Below are 21,525 nucleotides of genomic sequence, written 5' to 3'. Positions count from 1 at the left end.
AGTTCCCAATAAAAAAATATTAGAAAGTATCATTATCCGCACAAAGTTATTCTTGGCAACAGTATGTTTCAGTACAAAAAAATTTAAATTAGGAGGGGATTAAAATTCATTTTACTGAAAAGTAGTAAATAAATGGTAAATCAGAAAGCCATAGTATAGGGGCGCCTGGGTGGCTCAGTTGTTCAGCGTCTGCCTTTGGCTCAGGTCATGATCCCAGGGTCCTGGGATCGAGTCCCGCATCGGTCTCCCTGCTCAGCGGGGAGCCTGCTTCTCCCTCTCCCACTCTCCCTGCTTGTGTTCCCTCTCTCGCTGTGTGTCTCTCTGTCAAATAAATAAATAAAATCTTAAAAAAAAAAAAAAGAAAGAAAGCCATAGTATAGGGGCGACTGGGTGGCTCAGTCAGTTGAGCGTCTGACTCTTGGTTTCAGATCGGGTCATGATCTCAGGGTTGTGAGATTGATCCCCATGTCACACGCTAAGTGTGGAGTCTCTCCTTCTCCCTCTCCCCCTGCCCCTCCTCCCTCCACTCCTCCACGCTTCCCTCTAAAATAAATAAATAAATAATAAATAAAAGAAAGCCATGATACTAAAAAAAAAAAAAAAATCACCTAATGGATAAGATGCCCTCATTATACTAAGAGAAAGCTAAGAATTTATTTAAAATTCAAAGAGGCTCATAGAAGGCAGAGAAGTGTTCATGAAAACACATCTCTGGGACAATACTTTAATCTTTTTTGAGTCATGTTCCTCTTTGCAAATCTCAATGAAAGGTTTACAGACCCTCTCTTCCCAATAAAATGAATAATCCATACCCTAAAGAAATTAATGCAATTTCAGAACTTACAAATTCCCTCAAATCTCAACCATGGCTTGCCTGCAGCAGTAATTCTGAAACTTGGTTTGCAGAAGAATCATGTAGGCTGCCTGATATAATTTAGATTGCAGGGCTCCATCCTAGACATACTGATCCAGAACCTTCAAGGAGGGCTGGAGTGTATGGATGGAGTTCTCGAGTTTCACAAGCACACCTGTGATTCTGCAGCCCACACTTTGAGAAACGCTGCCGTCAGGTCCACAGAGCTCAGATTAAGAGCTGCTGTTCTGGGAGATAGGACAGGGAAATCTTTACAGCTCACACTTATTTTGAAAACAAACCAGTTGTCTACACAGATACAACACTTTTTTTAAAGATACAGACAACACACAATTCACTCTCACTTAACAGGAAAATTCTAAAAGCCAAATAGCTGAATCAAAGCAAACACATACTTTACTTTGCAGATATTATCATATTAGTTTCATAATGACATTATTACATTATTACATTTACTACTCTAACCCTTTTGCTAACTTTATCTTTCCAAGAGTGTTTGAAGTCCAAGAAAATCCACAAAGCACAGGATTTCCACAGTTAATAGAGAAATTTAGAAAGTTTTCCATGTATTCTCTAATACTAAATTTAAAAAGCAGAATCCAGAGATGTTCACAACCATGTAAAAACAAAAGATGTCAATGCTCAAGGAGTACAAAAAAATACAGGGGGAAAAAAAAAGGAACAGTTTGATTGGCTGAAATGGATCATGGAAATAATTTTTTCTTTTGACAGTAATGTAACTTACAATAGTGTGTGTGCAGTAAATGGAGGAATTCCTTAAATCATAAAGAAACAGAGAGACCCAGGGCGTCTGGGTGGCTCAGTCGTTGGGCATCTGCCTTTGGCTCAGGTCCTGATCCTGGGGTACTAGGATCGAGCCCCGCATTGGGCTCGGTGCTCCACGGGAAGCCTGCTTCTCCCTCTCCCACTCCCCCTGCTTGTGTTCCTTCTCTCGCTGTGTCTCTCTCTGTCAAATAAATAAATAAAATCTTTAAAAAAAAGAAAGAAAGAAACAGAGAGACCCTAATATAAGTTTAATTGTTAACTAGTCTCTGTACTATGGAGCTTCTATGAAATAAACCCAAACCAAAATTTAAAAAAGAAAAGGGAGGGGGCCCTACTCAAAACTTTCAGGTTCATTACTTACCTGTGGGGTCCTTAAGACTCAGGCCCTAACATACATAGCACCTGGCAAATAAATGTTGAATAAAAATGAAGTTAACCATGTACATGTTTAAGACCTTTTTAAAGAACCAGGGAGAGCATGCCTTATGATTTTTTTTTAAAGATTTTATTTATTTATTTGACAGAGACAGACACAGTGAGAGAGGGAACACAAGCAGAGGGAGTGGGAGAGGGAGAAGCAGGCTTCCCGCAGAGCAGGGAGCCCGATGCGGGGCTCTATCCCAGGACCCTGGGACCATTACCTGAGCTGAAGGCAGACACTTAACGACTGAGCCACCCAGGCGCCCCTACATGCTTTATGATTTTGATACATCACCTGGGATATTGTTAGAAATGCAGACTGTTAGGCCGCACCCAGAACTACTGAATCAGAATCTACATTTTAAACAAGATCCCCAGGTGAATCACGATAGACCTTACAGATACCAAAATAAATGAAGACATGTTGAAGCACCGTAATACAGTTCACACCCCCACCACCAAGAGGAAATTCTGCAGTTGAGAAGTATACCAATGAAGTCCTGTCTCACTCTTTAACGGATACGGCACACACAGGAAGCGCATTGGTTAGGTAAAGTCAATTTCCTCTTTAGAAAGAATTCAAAAGCTCCAACAGTTTCAGAGCTCAACTATGTTTTGTTTTTGTTTCAGAACCTCAGAGGAAAGAAAAAGAGGAAGTATGTGCACATAAAGCAGTGAGAGGACTGGGCAGGGGAGACTCCATTTCCAAATGTACCTCCAACACTTCCATTATAAACATAGTCCCTTTCGTTCATAGAATACCAACCATTGCTGTTTCATTTGCTTTGCTTGATGAAACTAAACCTCGGACTTCACTGCTGAGTGGTTTCTTCTTATTTGATGTGGTACCACGGTCCATGTGTGCCCTGTCAGCTCATTAACTTCACAATGACTCTGAGAGGTGGTCTCTACTGTCTACATTGAAGAGGGTGAAGCTTGAAGAAGTCAAATTACTTTCCCAAGGCTTCACAGTGCCAGAAACAGTCTGACTCCAAGGATCATGGCCTTTCCACTTTTCCAATTTTCAGGAGTTCCCAGGAAAACCTAGAAATTATGTACTGACTGCAAACACTTCCTGCTGTAACTTATGTTTCTTATCCTTGCATCAAGAATCATGTGGTAGACAACCACACAGCCCCAAATGCTATCTAGCCATTCTAGGGCAAAACAACTGCTACAGATAGTAACAAAGTAGATTTAAGTAGAATACAAATGATACACAACTCAAGGTCTTAAAGAGGAAACTGTCATATACACTGTTCATGCTGATTAATAATAATCAAACCAATTTTCCACTAAAGCCTCTACTGTAATGGACCATTAAAACTTACTTACTGGGGCACCCAAGTGGCACAGTCGGTTGAGTGTCTGACTCTTATTTAGGCTCAGGTCATGATCTCAGGGTCATGGGATCAAGTCCTGCATCAGGCTCCGCACTTTGTGCAGTCTGTTTGGGACTCTCTCTCCCTCTCCCTTGGCCCCTCCCCCTGAGCGCATGCATGCACGCACACTCGCTCGCACGCACGCACACTCTAATAAATAAATCTTTTAAAAAAACAAGTTACCTTTACTGCAGTTTAATCTAATCCCTAAGCAACTGTATTTTGAAGTTTTAACATGAGGATGAGTTCACAAAATGCCAAAAAGTCATCAAGTTTACACATCAATATTAAGGCTTGCAAAAGCCTAGTAAATATATACTTCATAGCCCTCCAAGACAACAGTGACTGACATATTTTCCTCCAGAGTTTAGCTACTAACAAAGTCATAAAACCTATGCAGAATTTGACTTAAAACATCTGTGGTCTTCAGTGGCAATATACAGTTGCTATATCAATATAATACAATAAATATAACAGTGTATTTTAGAAAATTAAGTAACCAGAATCTCCTCTAAAACATGCATTTTTATGACTTTATAGAAGAAAATAATTTTTATCCTTCAAGTTTAAGAATTTATTTTCCCACTTGGTAATAGGAAACTAAAACAATTTCATTTTATTTTTACGATTTTATTTTTAAGTAATCTCTACACCCAACACCCAACATTTGGGGCTCAAACTCACAATCCTGAGATCAACAGTCATATGTTCCACCCACTGAGCCAGCCAGGCACCCCAAAACTATTTTAAAATTAGACACTGCCTTTAAACACTTAGCTAACAAGAATATAATAATCAAAAATAAAAGTCAAAGTAAACATATAAAATAGTCAACTGAAATTGAAAAAGCTAACCAAAATGTTTCTTCTCAGTTCATGTGACATATACTACATTAGCTACTTGTCTTCACACTGACACCAAGACATTAGTCACTAAAAATAATAGATAATGATGACGATGGCAATAATAACACAGCAACAGCTATCATCTACTGAACACCTACTGTGTGCCAGCTACTTACACCCATGGTCTCATTTAAATGCTACCACAACCCTATGAAGAAAGCATCTGTAGATGAGTAACATACTGGAGTCAGAGAGATAAACAAGCCCACATCAGAAGCTAGTAAAGTGACAGAGAATTTGAATTGTATGACACCCTTATGGACTCATAAGTGCTGCCACATTTCCATCTTGCCTTTTTTTTTTTTTTAATGCCTATTTGAAAACATTCAGAAAGAAAATCCTTATTATATGATTTGGCAGTCTGTTACGTTAGTGGCCCCCAGTGAACCACGAAGCACACATCCTAATACTCTATTATTGTGCAGTCCTCTCCCCGAGAAAACAGCGGGGCTATGATGAGCACTTGCAGGCCTATGTGCATCGCTCAGAGTGGAATGGAGGCTGTGCCAGCTCCAGGTCTAGCAGCCTGGCAACCGCCACTCTTGCACTTTTGAGGGTCCTGATCCACCATGTAAGACGTCTGGCTACCTTTCTGGAGAGTGGAAGGAGTAGACGAGTGGGAAGGGTGGGAGGAAGGGAAGAAGACTGGCATCCAGGTCCAGCCATGCCAGCATTCCAATGGAGTCCTGCAGCCACTAAGTCTCCAAACAGATAAGTGAATGTTCTTTCTTGAACATTCCAGCCTTGGCTGCCATCTGACTGCAATTATATGAGTGCTGCCAGCAAAATCAGAAGAACTGCCCAACCAAGCCCCAATCAATCCCCAGCAAAGTAAGCAAATAAGATTGCTTTTTAAGCCGTTACGCTTTGGTACAGTTTATTATGTAGCAACAAATAACCAAACCATATGATAAAACAAAAGTTTAATTCCTAATTATCTGCATTAATGAATAGGGTACATATAATCAAGACCATGGACAATCTAAAAAGAATGTCTGCAAAATTACCCCACAACATTCATAATGGCACTTATTCAATATATTTATTGAGATCTAGTATGTGCCAGGAGCTGGGGATATAAAGATGAATAAAGCATGGGCCTGACCTCAAAAAAACTGTCATTCTGGTAAAGGAGCTAGTTGCATGCACACGTAACTACAATAAAATGTATTAAGTTCTTACATTAAGTGGGAGAGCCACAAACTGCCATCTGAGCTCAAAAAGGGCATTCTGCTGGGAAAGACATTTAAAGAATAAGTTACCATTTGGAGAAGTAGGGGAGGGGATGTCACCTTGAATAACAATATTTATTGGTATTACTATTATGGGTACTATTTATTCAGCACTTTGTATGTCCCAGGCATGGTGTTAAGCATTTTAAATATATTCCTCATCTTAATTCCCACATTGGCCAAGCAAAGCAGGTACTATCCTTATCCTCACTGTACAGATAAGGCAAGTGAGGATCAAAAAAAGATAAGTTTCTCAAGATCTCATGGCTAATAGGAGCAAATGCTAACAAAGTAAAATAACTGAAAACATAAGTGGTCCGTTTGGCTTTTTAGATCATAAATTAGCCACAGTATTTATCAGATGTATAGTGATAATAGTTTTTCTCCACCAAAATTTTTTTAAGATTTTATTTATTTTTATTAGAGAGAGCAAGAGAGAGAGAGAGGGAGAGAGAGAGGAGAGAGAGAGGAGGAGCAAGGGGGAAGGAGAGGGATAGAATCTCTATCAGACTCCGTGCTGAGCACAGAGCCCTACACGGGGCTGGATCTCACAGTCCTGAGATCATGACCTGAGCCGAAACCAAGAGTTGGAGGCTTAACCGACTGAGCCACCCAGGCGCCCCTTTCTCTATCAAAATCATACCTATACTACAATTACATTGAAAAAAATATCTACACAGAGAAAACCTGGGCACCTCTGTGACATTCACACACTTTTTTTTTTTTTTTAAAGATTTTATTTATTTATTTGAGAGAGAGAATGAGACAGAGAGAGAGCATGAGATGGGGGAGGATCAGAGGGAGAAGCAGACTCCCTGTCGAGCAGGGAGCCTGATGCGGGACTCGATCCCGGGACTCCAGGATCATGACCTGAGCCGAAGGCAGTCGCTTAACCAACTGAGCCACCCAGGCGCCCCACATTCACACACTTTTTAACTAACATCACAGATTTTAACATTATTGATTCAGAATACATGTTTTAATTCTCATCTATATCCTTCTCTATTTCAAGTGAGTGTTGGACTCAATAAGCAGCTTTCAGAGTGCCATGTTTAAAGATGTTTGTGAAAAGACTTATTTGAGAAAAGATGACTGAAAACCCAATGTAAACATTGGTCTTCTGCACACAAATATGTGTTCAGCTTTTTCTCCCCACCCGTGGCTGTTGATTACTTAGTTTTGCTTCTAGAGCGTTGCTTCTAGTATTTCGGAATACCTAAGTCAATACATCTCAGCCTACCACCAACAAATGCTCCATAAGTTACTAAATGCTCCATATAATACTAACCAAAAGAAAAAAAAAATGGATATGAAGTTGCGCATATAGCAGTCCCTTAATTTTGCAAAATAATATGTCTAGAAGGATACACCAAAATGTTAACAGTAGTTGTCAGTAAGTAGTAGAATTATAGGTTATTTTAAAATTATTTCATCTGTTCTTGGTTTTTCCCAGCTCTAGATTTAACCTTTCCTTAGGACACTATGATAAGTACTATTACAGTAACATCATTTTCAGACAGATTTTTGGACTGTTTTGAAAATGGGTAACAGAAGGGGAAGTGGGAGATAAAAGAAGCAATAATAGCGTTCTTTTCTTTGCTGAGCTACTAAGACTTCCTGCCTTGGTTTTCTGAAATAATTTTTTTTCCCCTGCTGACTTCTAGATCTGTCCCAGTCTTTAACTAGTACGCTATGTGTTTTCAAACCCCGTGGGAATAATGATCTATAGAAGACATGGTATTGTATATTAAGAATATCAAGACTGCTAGTTGAATCTTCAAAAAATTGTCTGAAATCAACTATTAAAAATTGAAAAAATACTATGAAGACAAAGGGTCATATTACAGATGTTAAGACATGCTAGAACAAGTGCTAGCTTATGTCAATTATTCACTTGTATATCACTGTATAATTATCTAACAAACCTATGATATTTCAAATGACATTTTGTTTTGTTTAAAGGAGGCTCTAAAAAAATAAATAAATAAAGGAGGCTCTATGCCCAACGCAGGGCTTAAACTCATGACCCCAACATTAAGATTGCAAGCTCTACCAACTGAGCCAGCCAGGTTTTAATCTTGAGGATAAACAACGGCAATTTATAACAACACACTTATGGTTAGATTAAACTACAGAAATCAGTAGAGAACTGACAAATTGGTAACGGTATACTCTAAGACAGTGTGCCTCAATTTTTAATGTGCATACATATCACACCTGACAATCCTATTCAAGTGCAGATTATGATTTAGTAGGTCTGGCCTGATTCTTGCATTCTTCGCAAGCTCTCAGGTGATGGATCACATTTGTGGTAGCAAGGATCAAAGGGACACCACTGGCCAGAGCTAGGCAGGCTCCTCACCAAATAGTATCTTAATTAGGTAACAGGATCTGTCCCTTTACTCTGAAAGAGCAGAGACTTGCTTGCTCTCATCAATGCCCTGAGACACACCGAATCACACTAAAAGGCACATGAAGGCCAACACATTCATTTTCAAGCATGAATTATAACTGTATACAGACTAGAATATGGGTATTTCTCATTGTAGGCACCTCCAGTGCCTCAAACTAATCCCCCTTTGATAATGTACAAAGATGGGGTTTCTGGACCTGCAAAGCTTAAGGATTAGGCCCCAGACAATGGCAATATCATCCAGGCAGTATCACTCTGTGAGGCGCACCTGACTGGCCAGCTGACATCACCATGTGACATCTCGATCAGCTATCTCTACTTACAATGAGCAGGAAAGCCAACCCTGTACAAATAAACAAGTAATGAAAACACAATGGAAGTGAAATCTAAAAATGAGGACACAAGAATTTAGGTTTTTCCTATTTGTTTTGTTTTTAAGAGCAATACTCCAATGACCCACCAACAAGGGAAGAGTAAATCCATGAGAGCACTAGTCTATTTCCCTCACCATGGTATTTCTAAGACCTAGAAGCATCTCTGACCCACCCAATAAATATTTACTGGGTGAATGAATAAATGAGTATTTAAGGAGAGTGGGTGTTAATTTCTTTGGTATTTACATCTTAGTACCAAGGATTCCAGGGAACTAGAGAGAGTTATTCTTAATTATTTCAACAACATTTAGGCCAGGCTGGCTGTAAACATGATCTGATTTCCTGAAGACAATGAACATATCTCTCTAGCCTTTAACTTATTTAAACAGTAAGAGTTAGAGATTACCCGTGCATTCCTGCACAGCACTTCCTTTTCTGTAAAGACAGAGGGTAGGGCTTAAACTTAACCACAAGAAGAGAAACTGCCACATGATGGCAGTTGTTTTTGACAGAATAACAAAGTATTTTTACTCTTCTCCCTTCTAGATTTTCATAGGCATGGTTTCTTAACATGAGACAAATTTCGTGAGAGACTTTTAAAGCGTAAGAAACAAAAGCAAAGACCAAAAGGATGCCAAGTGCTTGAAAGAGTTAAACAGTTTCCATACAACCCAGCAATTCCTAAGTATATCCTAAAAGAACTGACAACATATCCACATAAAAACTTGTAAATGAATGTTCACAGCAACATTATTTATAAGAGCCAAAAAATGAAAGTAATCCAAGTGTCTATCAATTGATGAATGTATAAATTAAATGTGGTATATCCATGCAACAAATATTACTCAGCCATAAAAAGAACTGAAGTACTGATACATGCTACCACATGGATGAACCTTGAAAACATGCTAAGTCAAAGAAGCCAGTCACAAGGGACCACATATTGTATGATTCTATTTATACAAAATGTCCAGAATAGGCAAATCCAAATAGAGAAAGTAGTTTAGTGGTTGTCGGTATGGGATTTCTTTTTGGGGTGATGAAAATGTTCTGGAATTAGGTAGTAGTGATGGTTGCACAACTTTGTGAATATACTGAAAAATGGGGCACCTGGGTGGCTCAGTCGTTAAGCGTCTGCCTTCGGCTCAGGTGATGATCCCAGGGTTCTGGGATCGAGCCCCGCATCGGGCTCCCTGCTCAGTGGGAAGCCTGCTTCTCCCTCTCCCCCTCCCACTTCTGTGTCCCCTCTCTCACTGTGTCTCTCTCTGTCAAATAAATAAATAAAATCTTAAAAAAGAAAAAAAGAATATACTAAAAAATGCTGAATTGCACATTTTAAGGCATGAATTTTATGGTATGTAAATTATATATCAATAAAAAAATCATATGCCAAAAGGAAATAAATTCAGCGAGTAAAAAATATACACAAAGGGGAGCATCTCTCCTCTCCGCTCATCCTTCCCCCATGCAAAATCTTTGACTAAAAAGCCAAATAGTAGTTATTCTGAAAATGACTGGAACCCTAAAAATATCCTAACCACCAAACAAAAGCAGCTGCTTATTTTGATAACATTCTTGTAACATGGACCTTCCTTAGAATCCAAGCTGACAGAGGACTTATTCTACAAACCCAAATGTATAAAATCCACTAGAATTAGCTTTGAGGAGAGACGCCTTGTAACTGGCACAAAACACAATCCAGTTCACAAAAGAGAACTACACTATTAGTCTAATCAGAAGGCAATGTCATCAGGGACCTAACTGTGATGGATGTTCTCTTGGCGTTTTCTGTCTCAAGCCTGAGACAATGGGCCTCAAAAGCAAAACAAAAACCCATACTGAACTACACTAACTTATAGGAAAGTATGTCCTGTATTTACATTATTGGATATAAAATTTAAAATACAGGTCTAGAAACTGAATTCTAAGCCATTCAGAATGCAATCATACTAAATTTGTTAAGTGAATTCAAAATTAACACAAGAAATTAGTAAGTACTACTCTCAGGTGCTAAACTCATTCATTTAGTGTCAACTTTATTGTTTCTTAGTTGCAGATGCAGTTAAATAAACATGCTCATATGGAAGATATCTTAACTGGCTGAAACATTAATCATATAATAAGAGATAGTTTAATCTCTTTCGAAACAATGTCCTAGATTTAGAACCTCTATTTCAAAACAGCAGAAGGAATAATGCAGAGGTTTTCAAATGGAAATCAAGATGAATGCACTGGAAGGCCATGAAAAGCATTCATCAAACTGGATAACCATATCTAGATTTTGCTCCCAGTTTTGCTACTAGACTACAGAATAATGCCTGGCCTACAGGAGCTCTACAAGGTTTTCAAAATATAGAAAACCCAGAGCATGCCAAGTATTCTTTTTTTTTTTTTTAAAGATGTTATTTATTTATTTATTAAAGACAGAGAGAGAGAGAGAAACAGCATGAGAGGGGAGAGGGTCAGAGGGAGAAGCAGGCTCCCCGCTGAGCTGGGAGCCCCATGTGGGACTCAATCCCAGGACTCCGGGATCATGACCTGAGCCGAAGGCAGTCGCTTAACCAACTGAGCCACCCAGGCGCCCGCCAAGTATTCTTAATGATGAAAATATCCAAAGGTACTGTTTTCACAGCACTATTCTACCAGTTGTACATTTTCAGATTCTGTGCTGCATGGGAGTTACTAGAATGACAATATAGATTACTATCAAGTGTGCGTGCTTGGCTGGCTCAGTTGGAAGAACATGCAACTCTTGATCTCGGTGTCATGAGTTCCAACCCTACACTGGGTATAGAGATTACATAAAAATAAAATTAAAAAAAAAAAAAAAAGATTAAGTGTGATATAGAAAAATCCCACTCACTCAAATGATTCCACTCAGATGAAACCAAACTCACTCAAAAAGCATTTATGAAGATCCTGTGTTAATAACTGCTTGAGGATTATCTGTCCCATTACACACTGGCAGTGGGTTATATCTTTTTTCTGTATATGTTCCAGGGTGTTCCTATATCTTTGATAACCATGTCCCCATAGAACAGATAATGCTGTCATTTGAAAGTATAGTTAGCTTTTCCTTTCAGCACTCCTTTCTTTAAATCTTTTTCCATTTCCTCACACTTTTGTATCCTATCCCTCAAGTATTTCAATTTCCTTCTTTTGCCCTTCCAACACAACTCCACCTTAAAAATTCTAAACCATCTAGAATAGGGTTATGTTAAATGGTTTTTTTTAATGCATTCAAGATTATATGAGATATTAAATACTACTCTCAGGCATTAATCCCATTTATTTAGTGTTAACTCTATTGCTTCTCAATTACCCTGTCTCTGTCTCTTTAGTCCTCCCCTTCCAATATCCCATTCAGGCTCTCTAAAATCAGTCTCCATCCCCAAGGCAGGTTTTCCCAAAGAATCTCCACCTCCCCCAACTCTCCCCAGTCCTCAGTGCCCTCTGTGACGACGCCCTCGGTTTTTGCTCTGCTCGCTCGCTCGCTCTCCCCAACCTCCACCCCAATCCCCATCACCGCCCCACACAGTTTAGGGAACGCCCCCTCACACTCTCCCTCGATCCCCCAAACTTGTCTCTTCGCCTTAAGACCCCTCCACCCCCACTCCCTCCAGCCAGCACCCACCTCCTTAGTTCCCAGACCCTGCTGGGTCTCCCTGCACCTTCAGAGCCTCCTCCCTTCTTCCGCCTCTCGCAGCCCTCGGAGCCCTCCACCCACCCGCCGGGCACCCCGCGCCCTCCCTGGGGCCCTCAGCGCCCCTGCGGGCGCGGCCCTCCGACCTGCCTCCGCGCCTCCCGCAGCCCCTGCAGCCTCTGGCCCAGCTCCCGCCGGTAGCTCTGCGCCGCCTCCACGTTCTCCCGGGCCTCCTGCAGCAGCAGCTCGGGCTCCAGCTCCATCGCCCCCTCGTCCGGCCGTACGGCCGGCGGCTGCGGGCGCGGTTTCCCCACAGTCCCGGGCGCCGGTGAGCGGCCCGGCTCGACCACGCGCAGGCGGAAGCACCGCCCCGCCCCGCCCCACGCCGCCTTGATTGACAGCCGCACCAGCTCCCGGTACGACCCGCCTCCGGATCCCAGCGCTGCCCGCCCCCACGTCCACGCGGCCGTGCCCCGGTTTCCGCGCAGCGCCGGATCTTAGTGCTTCTTCCAGAGACGCGTGGGGTCGGGGAAAGATTAGTAACTACACCTTGCGGAGTGCTTCCCCCATCTTGCTCATTCGGGCCTCACTACCAGCCTCCCTTGCGGCTCCATTTCACGGAGGAGGAAACGGGCAGAGAGGGGAATCAACTTTCTCAAGCCGTCGGTATTTCAACCCAGATGGCTCTTAAATCGTCACTGTCCCACCTCCCTAGCAAAGGAGAGTCCCCGCTGCGGCAGGCGTTTCAAACGGTTACTGTGAAGCAGGCACCACGCTCAGAGGGTCAGACGAGAGCACACCACTCGGAAGCTCGCAGTCTAATGAGGGAGCCAGGACGATGACCTGCGGTAGGTACAGCAATCTAGGCAGAAGTCCAAGATGGGTGTTAGCAAGCTTTCTGGGTAAGGGGCAAGCAGTAAAACTTGGGAGCTTGGTGGGCCATCAAGTCTCAGTTGCAACGTCGGAGGTAAATGGGCGTGACCGTGTGCAAATAAAACCTTATGTTTACAGATTTGAACTTCACATAATTTTCACCTGTTACAAAATATTCTTTGCATCCTTTTAAAGCTATTTAAAAATAAAAAATCTGGGTGCCTGGGTGGCCCAGTCAGTTAAGCGGCTGACTCTTGATTTTGCTCAGGTCAAGATCTCAAGGTGGTGAGATCCAGGCCGGTGTCCGCCTTGGGCTGAGCGTGGAGCCTGCTTAAGATTTTCTCTCTCCCTCTTCCTCTACCCCTTCCCTCCTCTGCGCGCTCTCTCTCTCTCTCTCCCTCTCTAAAAGAAATAAAATGAAAATAAAAATCGTTCTTCCCTGAAGGGCCATTCAGAAATAGGTGGTGAGTCTGGGGCTCCTGGGTGGCTTAGTCGGCTAAGCAAGCGCCAGATTCTTGATTTCAGCTCAGGTAATGATCATTAGATGGAGCCCTGCAAGGGGCGCTCAGTGGGATTCCGTTTGAGATTCCCTCTCTCACTTCCTCTGTCCCTCCCCCCACTTGTGCTGTCCCTCTTGCTCTCTCTCTAATAAATAAAATCTTAAAAAAAAAAAAAAAAAAAATAGGTGGTGGGTCAGATTTGGCTTGGGTGGTAGTTTCCTGACCCCTGGCCAAGGATATTAGAGCTGAAAGTAGCCTCCGCCAGGAAACAGAGGGAACATGTTTTGCTAAAGGTTACACAACCAGTCTGTAATAAAAGCTAGATTGCAGTTTTCCTGGGCCGGAATAAAGCTATCTTGACCACCCTGTTTTGTGCTAAGTAAATGACACTTGGACCTGGAGAAATTTAGAAAAGGGAAGCCCTACTGGAGAAAATGGGAAATTAGCTTTATCTTGAAGGTAAGGTAGCTGGGCACTTAGTAAATACTCAACAAATACCTCTAGAATAAATCTAGGTATTAGCTAAACAAAAGGGCTGTGGAAATGCACCCTAGGTAGGACAAAACTAAGGAAAGGGATAGGTCTTGGAAGTAGGAATGTAAGTGGTTCTTTAAGAAAGAACCACTCGGAGAGGTGGAACTGAATAATATTCTGAGAGATGAAGTTGAGAAAGAATAAGGGCCATGGAGTTCAGGTTAAGAAGTTTTGACTTTAATGAGTAGACACTAAAGGTTTTTGCAAGTGCAGTGACATTTGCAAAGCAATGTTTTAGGAAGATAAATGATAGGCATGACACTTTGGTGTGTCTAAAGATAAAGTAGGGAAACGGGTGCCTGGGTGGCTCAGTCGGTTAAGCATCCGACTCTTGGTTTCCACTCAGGTCATGATCTCAGGTCTTGAGATCAAGCCCCACATGGGCTCCATGCCCAGCACGGAGTCTGCTTGTCCCTCCCCCTCTGCTGCTCCCCCTACCCACACACACACTCTCTCTCTCAAATAAATAAATAAAATCTTAAAAATAAAGTAGGGGTTGGCAATAGTAAGTTCTCAATATTTATTGAGATAATGAAAATACATAGGATAGCTGGATGGAGTGGTAAATAGGGAACGACCATGGGCATTAGTCCAGCTATGATATGATAGAGGCTTGAATTAGGATGTTGACCTTTACAGAGGTTTTGACAGTAAAGCAGAGGAAAAGATAGTCAAATGGTCCAAGGAAATAGGAGGGTTTAGGCACAGATTGAGTCAGTAAAAAAATGATTTACTAAATGTTCTTTTTTTTTTTTTAAGATTTTATTTATTTATTTATTTGAGAGAGAATGAGAGAGAGAGAGCACATGAGAGGGGAGAGGGTCAGAGGGAGAAGCAGACTCCCCGCGCTGAGCAGGGAGCCCGGACGTGGAACTTGATCCTGGGGCTCCAGAATCATGACCTGAGTCGAAGGCAGTCCTTTAACCAACTGAGCCACCCAAGCGCCGCTGGATTTACTAAATGTTCTTTTTTTTTTTTTTAAGATTTTATTTATTTATTTGACAGAGAGAGCACAAGCAGGGGGAGTGACAAGCAGAGGCAGAGGGAGAAGCAGGCTCCCCACAGAGCAGGGGGAGCCCGATGTGGGACTCGATCCCAGGACGCCGGGATCATGACCTGAGCCAAAGGCAGTCGCTTAACCAACCGAGCCACCCAGGCGCCCATGGATTTACTAAATGTTCTTGAACACAGTATGTTCTCTTGCTTTCTAAAGCTAATTGAATAGAATTGGATCCCACCCCGGAAGACTTTACTATGTGAAACTTCAAAAAAAAGAGAGAAAGAAAAATTGGGGGCGCCTGGCTGGCTCAGTCAGAGGAGCCCGTGATACTTGATCTCAGGGTCATGAGTTGGAGCCCCATGTTGGGTGTAGAGATTACTTAAACAAACAAACAAACAAACTGAGGTGCCTGAGTGGCTCAGTTGGTTAAGCCTCCCGCTCCTGATTTTGTCTCAGGTCATGATCTCAGGGTCCTGGGATTGAGCCCCACATCAGGCTCCTTGCTCAGTGGGTAATCTTGAGGATTCTCTTCCTTTGTCCCTTCCTCTCCCAACTGCCCCTCCCCACTCAGGCTTGCACTCTCTCTAAAAATAAATAAATCTTTTTAAAAATAAATATACTTTAGGGGCGCCTGGGTGGTTCAGTCATTAAGCGTCTGCCTTCGGCTCAGGTCATGATCCCAGGGTCCTGGGATCGAGCCCCGCATCGGGCTCCCTGCTCTGGGGGAAGCCTACCTTTCCCTCTCCCACTCCCCCAGCTTGTGTTCCCTCTCTCACTGTGTCTCTCTCTGTCAAATAAATAAATAAAATCTTTAAAAAATAATAATAAACAAATAAATAAACTTAGAAAAAACAAAAATTAAAAGGAAAACATCCATAAGACCAAGACACTAATTTTGGTCTCATTCAACTTTATTTCCTTGACCTGATGGGAGGCAGGAAATAATGTATTTAATATAGCCACATTATACAGAAAAATAATACAAAGAAAACTGAAGAAGATCTTGTGAAACCGCCCCTCCCAGGCTTAAAATTTGGGAATGTTTTATTTTCAACTTTAGAGCAAAGTAAATACTCTGGTCAGTAACCGGAGGATTGATCTAGAGGTGGCAATGATAGAAGCCAGCAGGCAGAGTTTTACACATTTTTATCTCCTTCGCATCACACTGGTCTAGAATTGACTTTTCAAGTTTACCCAGAGATGAGCAGATTCAGGGTCAGGCTCCTCGTGCTAATAAGACAAGAAACAAATAAAGCAACTTGCTAAGTTATTTATTTACAATAAGGATATAATTGCTCCGAAGATTACAACAGCTGGAAAATCAGGTCATAACCAGAGAGTTGTTTGGCAAACATGGATTCAGTCCAGAATACTTTGGTTATCTGGTCAGCCAAGGCTTCCTCTCCCCTCTCTCCAGCCTCTTCTCAGAAAGCTCCTAACTATATTGGGCACATACTGACAATTTTTTTTCTTTAGTTTCTTCACTCCCCTGTTTGTACACTTAAAGCTATTAACACATTCTTTAGAATCAACTGGCTATAACTAAGTCTTAGTACCTCATTTTGGAATAGGGACTCATACAAAGAAATACTACTGCCCAATCAAAAATAATTAAGAGATAATTCTAATATACATTTTTAAAAGATTTTATTTTTCAGAGACAGCGAGCACAAACAGGGGGAAGGGCAGGCAGAGGGAGAAGCAGGCTCCCCACTGAGCAGGGAGCCCAGTGCAGGACTCCATCCCAAGACCCTGGAATCATGACCTGAGCCAAAGGCAGATGCTTAACCGACTTAGCAACCCAGGCACCCCAATTAAGAGATAATTCTTTTTCTTTTTTTTTTTTTTTAAAGATTTTATTTATTTATTTGACAGAGAGAGACACAGCAAGAGAGGGAACACAAGCAGGGGGAGTGGGAGAGGGAGAAGCAGGCTTCCTACCAAGCAGGGAGCCTGATGCGGGGCTCGATCCCAGGATGCTGGGATGACCTGAGCTGAAGGCAGACACTTAACGACTGAGCCACCCAGGCACCCCAACTAAGAGATAATTCTAATCTTGACTGTAACTTGTAACATTTTAATTAATGCCGTATATTTTTAATTTTGAGAACTCAAATTTACAGAAATCTCAGACAACAGAAAAATCGCAAATAAAATGCAAAAATTTTTTTCCCTCAATAAACCATTTGACAGTAAGTTGCCAGATTCCTTTAGTACATTCTTCTATGAACACACAATGTACCATCAAAAACAGGAATTTAGGGGCGCCTGGGTGGCTCAGTCTTAAGTGTCGGGCTTTGGCTCAGGTCATGATCCCAGGGTCCTGGAATCAAGTCCTGCATCAGGCTCCCTCCTCCACAGGGAGTCTGCTTCTCCCTCTGCACCCCACCCCCCCCGCTTGTGCTCTTGTGCTCTCTCTCGCTCTCTCTCTCAAATAAATAAATAAATAAATCTTAAAAAAAAAAAGCCAGCTCATCTGATCATACCTATAGTAGGGATAGCACCCCACTAATGAGTTACCCATGCTGAAAACCTTCAATTAGCTTTAACAATTTTTAAAAACAGCTTTATTGAGTATAACTGATTTGTAATAAACTGCCAAGTATACAGTTTGATGAACTTTTTCCTAAGTAGATACCTGTGGAACCATCACCAAGATAAACATTTCCCTCACTTCCCAGAGTTTCTGTATAATCCATCCCTCCTTCAACCCCTGAATTCAAGTAAGGACTGATCTGCTTTCTGTCTTTAGAGATTCATTTGCATTTTCTCTAATTTTAAATAAATTTAATCATACAATGTGTACTCTTTTTTTCATCTGGCTTATTTTACTCAGTATAAGGATTTTGAGATTCATCCATGTTTCATTTCTTTTTTATTGCTGAGTAGTATTCCATAATATGGATGTATCACAATGTGTCTATTCATTTGCCTTCTGATGGGCTGTTCCCAGTTTTTTACTATTACAAATAAAGCTGCTATGAACATTTGTGTACAGGTATACAATTCTTTATAATATAACTATACTGGGAAGGTGGGAAGAGAGAAAGCATGGAGGGTGGTGTTATAAGAGAATGAAGTCCTTAACCAACATAAAAGGACATTAATGAATACTGTTTAAAATTGTTAAATCAAGAAATAGCTGTATAAGCATATTGCTCTATTTAAAAATAAGGAGATAGGCGCCTGGGTGGCTCAGTTGATTAAGCAGTTGGCTCTTGATTTCAGCTCTGGTCATGATGTCAGGGTCCTGGGATCAAGCCCCACATCAGGCTCCACTCTCAGCGTGGAGTCTGCTCCAGTTTCTCTCTCTCTTTCATTCTGCCTCTCCCCCTGCTTATGCGTGAGCACTCTCTTTCTCTCTTTCTCAAATAAATAAATAAAAATGCTTTAGGGGCGCCTGGGTGGCTCAGTTGTTAAGCATCTGCCTTCGGCTCAGGTCATGATCCTAGGGTCCTGGGATCGAGCCCCGCATCGGGCTCCCTGCTCAGCGGGAAGCCTGCTTCTCCCTCTCCTGCTCCCCCTGCTTGTGTTCCCTCTCTAGCTGTCTCTCTCTCTGTGTCAAATAAATAAATAAAATCTTAAAAAAAAAATCCTTTAAAAAAATAAGGAGATATTTATAGTGCTAGAAGAGTTTTGAAAGTGGCTGCCTCTGGGAAATTATACTAGGGTATGACATAGAAATCAGCTCTTTTTGGGGGCACCTGACTGGCTCAGTCAGTAGATCATGTGACTCTTTTTTTTTCCTTTTTTAAAAATTTATTTATTTGAGAGAGAGAGAGAGAGGTACAAGCAGGGGGAGTGGCAGGCAGAGAGAGAGAGGGAGAAGCAGGCTCCCTGCTGAGGAAGGAGCCCAATTCGGGGCTCGATCCCAGGACCCTGGAATCATGACCTGAGCCGAAGGCAGACGCTTAACCAACTGAGCCACCCAGGTGTCCCAAGATGGTGTAACTCTTGACCTCAGGGTGGTGAGTTCAAGCCCTACACTGAGCATAGAGCCTACTTAATTTTTTTTGAAAATTTATTTGTCAGAGAGAGAGCACAAGCAGGGGGAGTGGCAGGCAGAGGGAGAAGCAGGTCCCTGCTGAGCAAGGAGCCCGATTCGGGGCTTGATCCCAGGATTCTGGGATCATAACCCTAGCCGAAGGCAGATGCTTAACCAACTGAGCCACCCAGGCATCCCAAGCCTACTTAAAAAGAAAAAAAAGAAATAAGCTCTTTTTTTTTTTTTTTTTTAAGATTTATTGATTTATTTTAGGGAGAGAGAGAGCGAGCAAGCACGAACAGGGGGAAGGGCAGAGGTAGAAAGAGAGGGTGAGAATCGCAAGCAGACTCCCCACTGAGTGTGGAGCTTGACGTGGGGCTCAGTCTCAACCCTAAGATCATGACCTGAGCTGAGATCATGTCGGATGCTTCACTGACTGAGCCACCCAGGTGCTCCAGCTCTTTTCTGATAGTAAGTTTTGTAATGCTCTTTGACATTTATTAACCAAATACAGGCATTACTTTGATAAATATAAAAGTTAATAACTTTTGAAAAGGGGTGGGGCACCTGGGTGGCTCAGTCAGTTAAGCCTTGATTTCGTCTCAGATCATGATCTCAGAGTCCTGGGATTGAGACCCGTGGTGGGCTCCGCACTCAGTATGGAGTCTGCTTATCCCTCTCCCTCTGCTCCTCCCCCCAAACCCCTTTTTTTTTAAAGCAATCAATCAATCAATCAATCATTAAAAGTAGGGGTTAGCCAGATGGGGAAGATAATAAAAAACCCCATGGACACATCATAAATGCTAAATTGCTATACAAATATGAGAGCTCATTTAATTTAAAACTTATAAATGCCATGAACTCCTAAAGAAGAGTTGTGTAAAACACTAACTACATATTTAAAAATAAACTCAGTGCAAATGCTTAACAAACCAGTGCCGTTTAAATGCTTAGTAATTTTTTTAAAAAGATTTTATTCATTTATTTGACAGAGAGAAACACAGCGAGAGGGAACACAAGCAGGGGAAGTGGCAGAGGGAGAAGCAGGCTTCCCGCCGAGCAGGGAGCCCGATGTGGGGCTCGATCCCAGAACCCTGGGATCACGACCCGAGCCGAATAAAAAGCACTAGAGATATATACCCTGATAACCCAGCAATTCCACTTCTAGGTGTGTCTTCTGGAGAAACATTACACATGTTCAAGGAGATATAGAAAAGTGTGTCCACCTATTCACTGAAACAGAAAATTGGAGACAACATGAAGGAAATGAATAAATAAAATGTGCCTAGTTGGATGGAATGCTGAGGAATGAAAGGGAGTGAATCAGATCTATGTGTATCATGGATAGCTCTTGAAAACAATAATGAATGAAAAAAGCAGGAGGCTGAGTGATATTTACAGTGTTACCTTTTCTATAATTAAAAACAACACTAAAGATTTTTCTATGGATACATACATGTATCCATATAAAAGTATAAATGTTTGCAGTGCTACCCACGAAATAGGAAATAATGGCCACTATTGGGGCCAAGAGGAAGACACTGAGTTTGGGGGTCGAAGTCAAGGGGACTTTCAGTTTTCTCTGTAATTTTCTCTTTTATTTCTCTGCCTTGTCCTCTTCCTCATCCGTCTCCTTGGGCAATGTTCTTAGTCTACCGTGAGTAATAATAATAATAATAATAATAATAATAATAATAAAACAGAACAACGAAACAATATATAGAAGACTGAAGGTAGTGCAGTCTCCCTGAAAAACCTTATCCGGGCTAATAATTTTAAAAGAAAAAATAATTACCTCCAGTTTCATCGGAGAAATTTGTACCCTTTATGCTGTCAAAACAACAGCAATACCATCTTTATGGTATAAAGATGGACACAATTACGTCAATAGTTCAAAAGAGTATGCATAACCCGACGTAACAAGGTGGCTTCCCTTATTATTTGACGTATCCTTTTACTTGCCCTACTTTGCACTTAATACCATGCAGTCAAAACTATGCACTCAAAGTAAACATACTCTATATTATTGTCACTGCAACTGATGTAAAAAAAAAAAAGTCAAAGCTAAACCAATCCACGAAAACAATGTAAATGACGTATGAGATTATCATCACTACAAACCAGCAAAATACTGGTACCCTGCGACAGCTGAGCACTCCAACCAGCTGCCCGCGAGGACGAAGTCCATGGGAAGAAACTCCTCTTTAGCTCAATTAAGGGTTAAAAATCGCAATCTCGGATCCCGAAAGAGTGTATTTCGAGGTAGGACGCTTGCCAAAATAACATTCCGTCTGGGAGAAATGTAATCAATTACTTCCTTTCCTGCATTTTTCAAATTTCCAGTTTTGAAAAAGGGTTAGCCTGGGGCATCAAAAATCTAGGATTTTAATTCTGCGACCAACGGGCTTCAGTCATGTTCTCATCCGTGAAACTGGGCGTGAGAAGTTCGAATCTCCAAAATTCCCGCTAGTTTGAAATCCCACGGTGAGACCAATCCCGCCTCCTGCAGTTTCGCCCGAGAAGTATTTTGACCCTCTCTGTTTACCGTCCGCGCAGCCTCCCGAAGCAATCGTAAGCTCCGCCCCCTGCGCTCCGGACGGCGCG

The 21,525-nt window shown here is 41.7% G+C and overlaps 1 protein-coding gene across 1 annotated transcript in view; it reads right to left on the bottom strand.

The window, feature by feature from the left end:
• CRLF3 (cytokine receptor like factor 3) overlaps nt 1-12,388 on the bottom strand; it is a 36,398-nt gene extending 24,010 nt beyond the window's left edge. Inside the window, exon 1 of the mRNA XM_032428758.1 lies at nt 12,176-12,388. Coding sequence (XP_032284649.1) covers nt 12,176-12,292 — 117 coding nt within the window. The 5' untranslated portion in view covers nt 12,293-12,388. The remainder of the gene's footprint in view (nt 1-12,175) is intronic.
• Between the last annotated feature and the right edge of the window lie 9,137 nt (nt 12,389-21,525).

This window comes from Phoca vitulina, unplaced genomic scaffold, assembly GCF_004348235.1.
Source record: "Phoca vitulina isolate PV1807 unplaced genomic scaffold, GSC_HSeal_1.0 scaffold40, whole genome shotgun sequence".
Lineage (NCBI taxonomy): Eukaryota > Metazoa > Chordata > Mammalia > Carnivora > Phocidae > Phoca > Phoca vitulina.
This window is presented reverse-complemented; position numbering and strand designations above follow the sequence as displayed.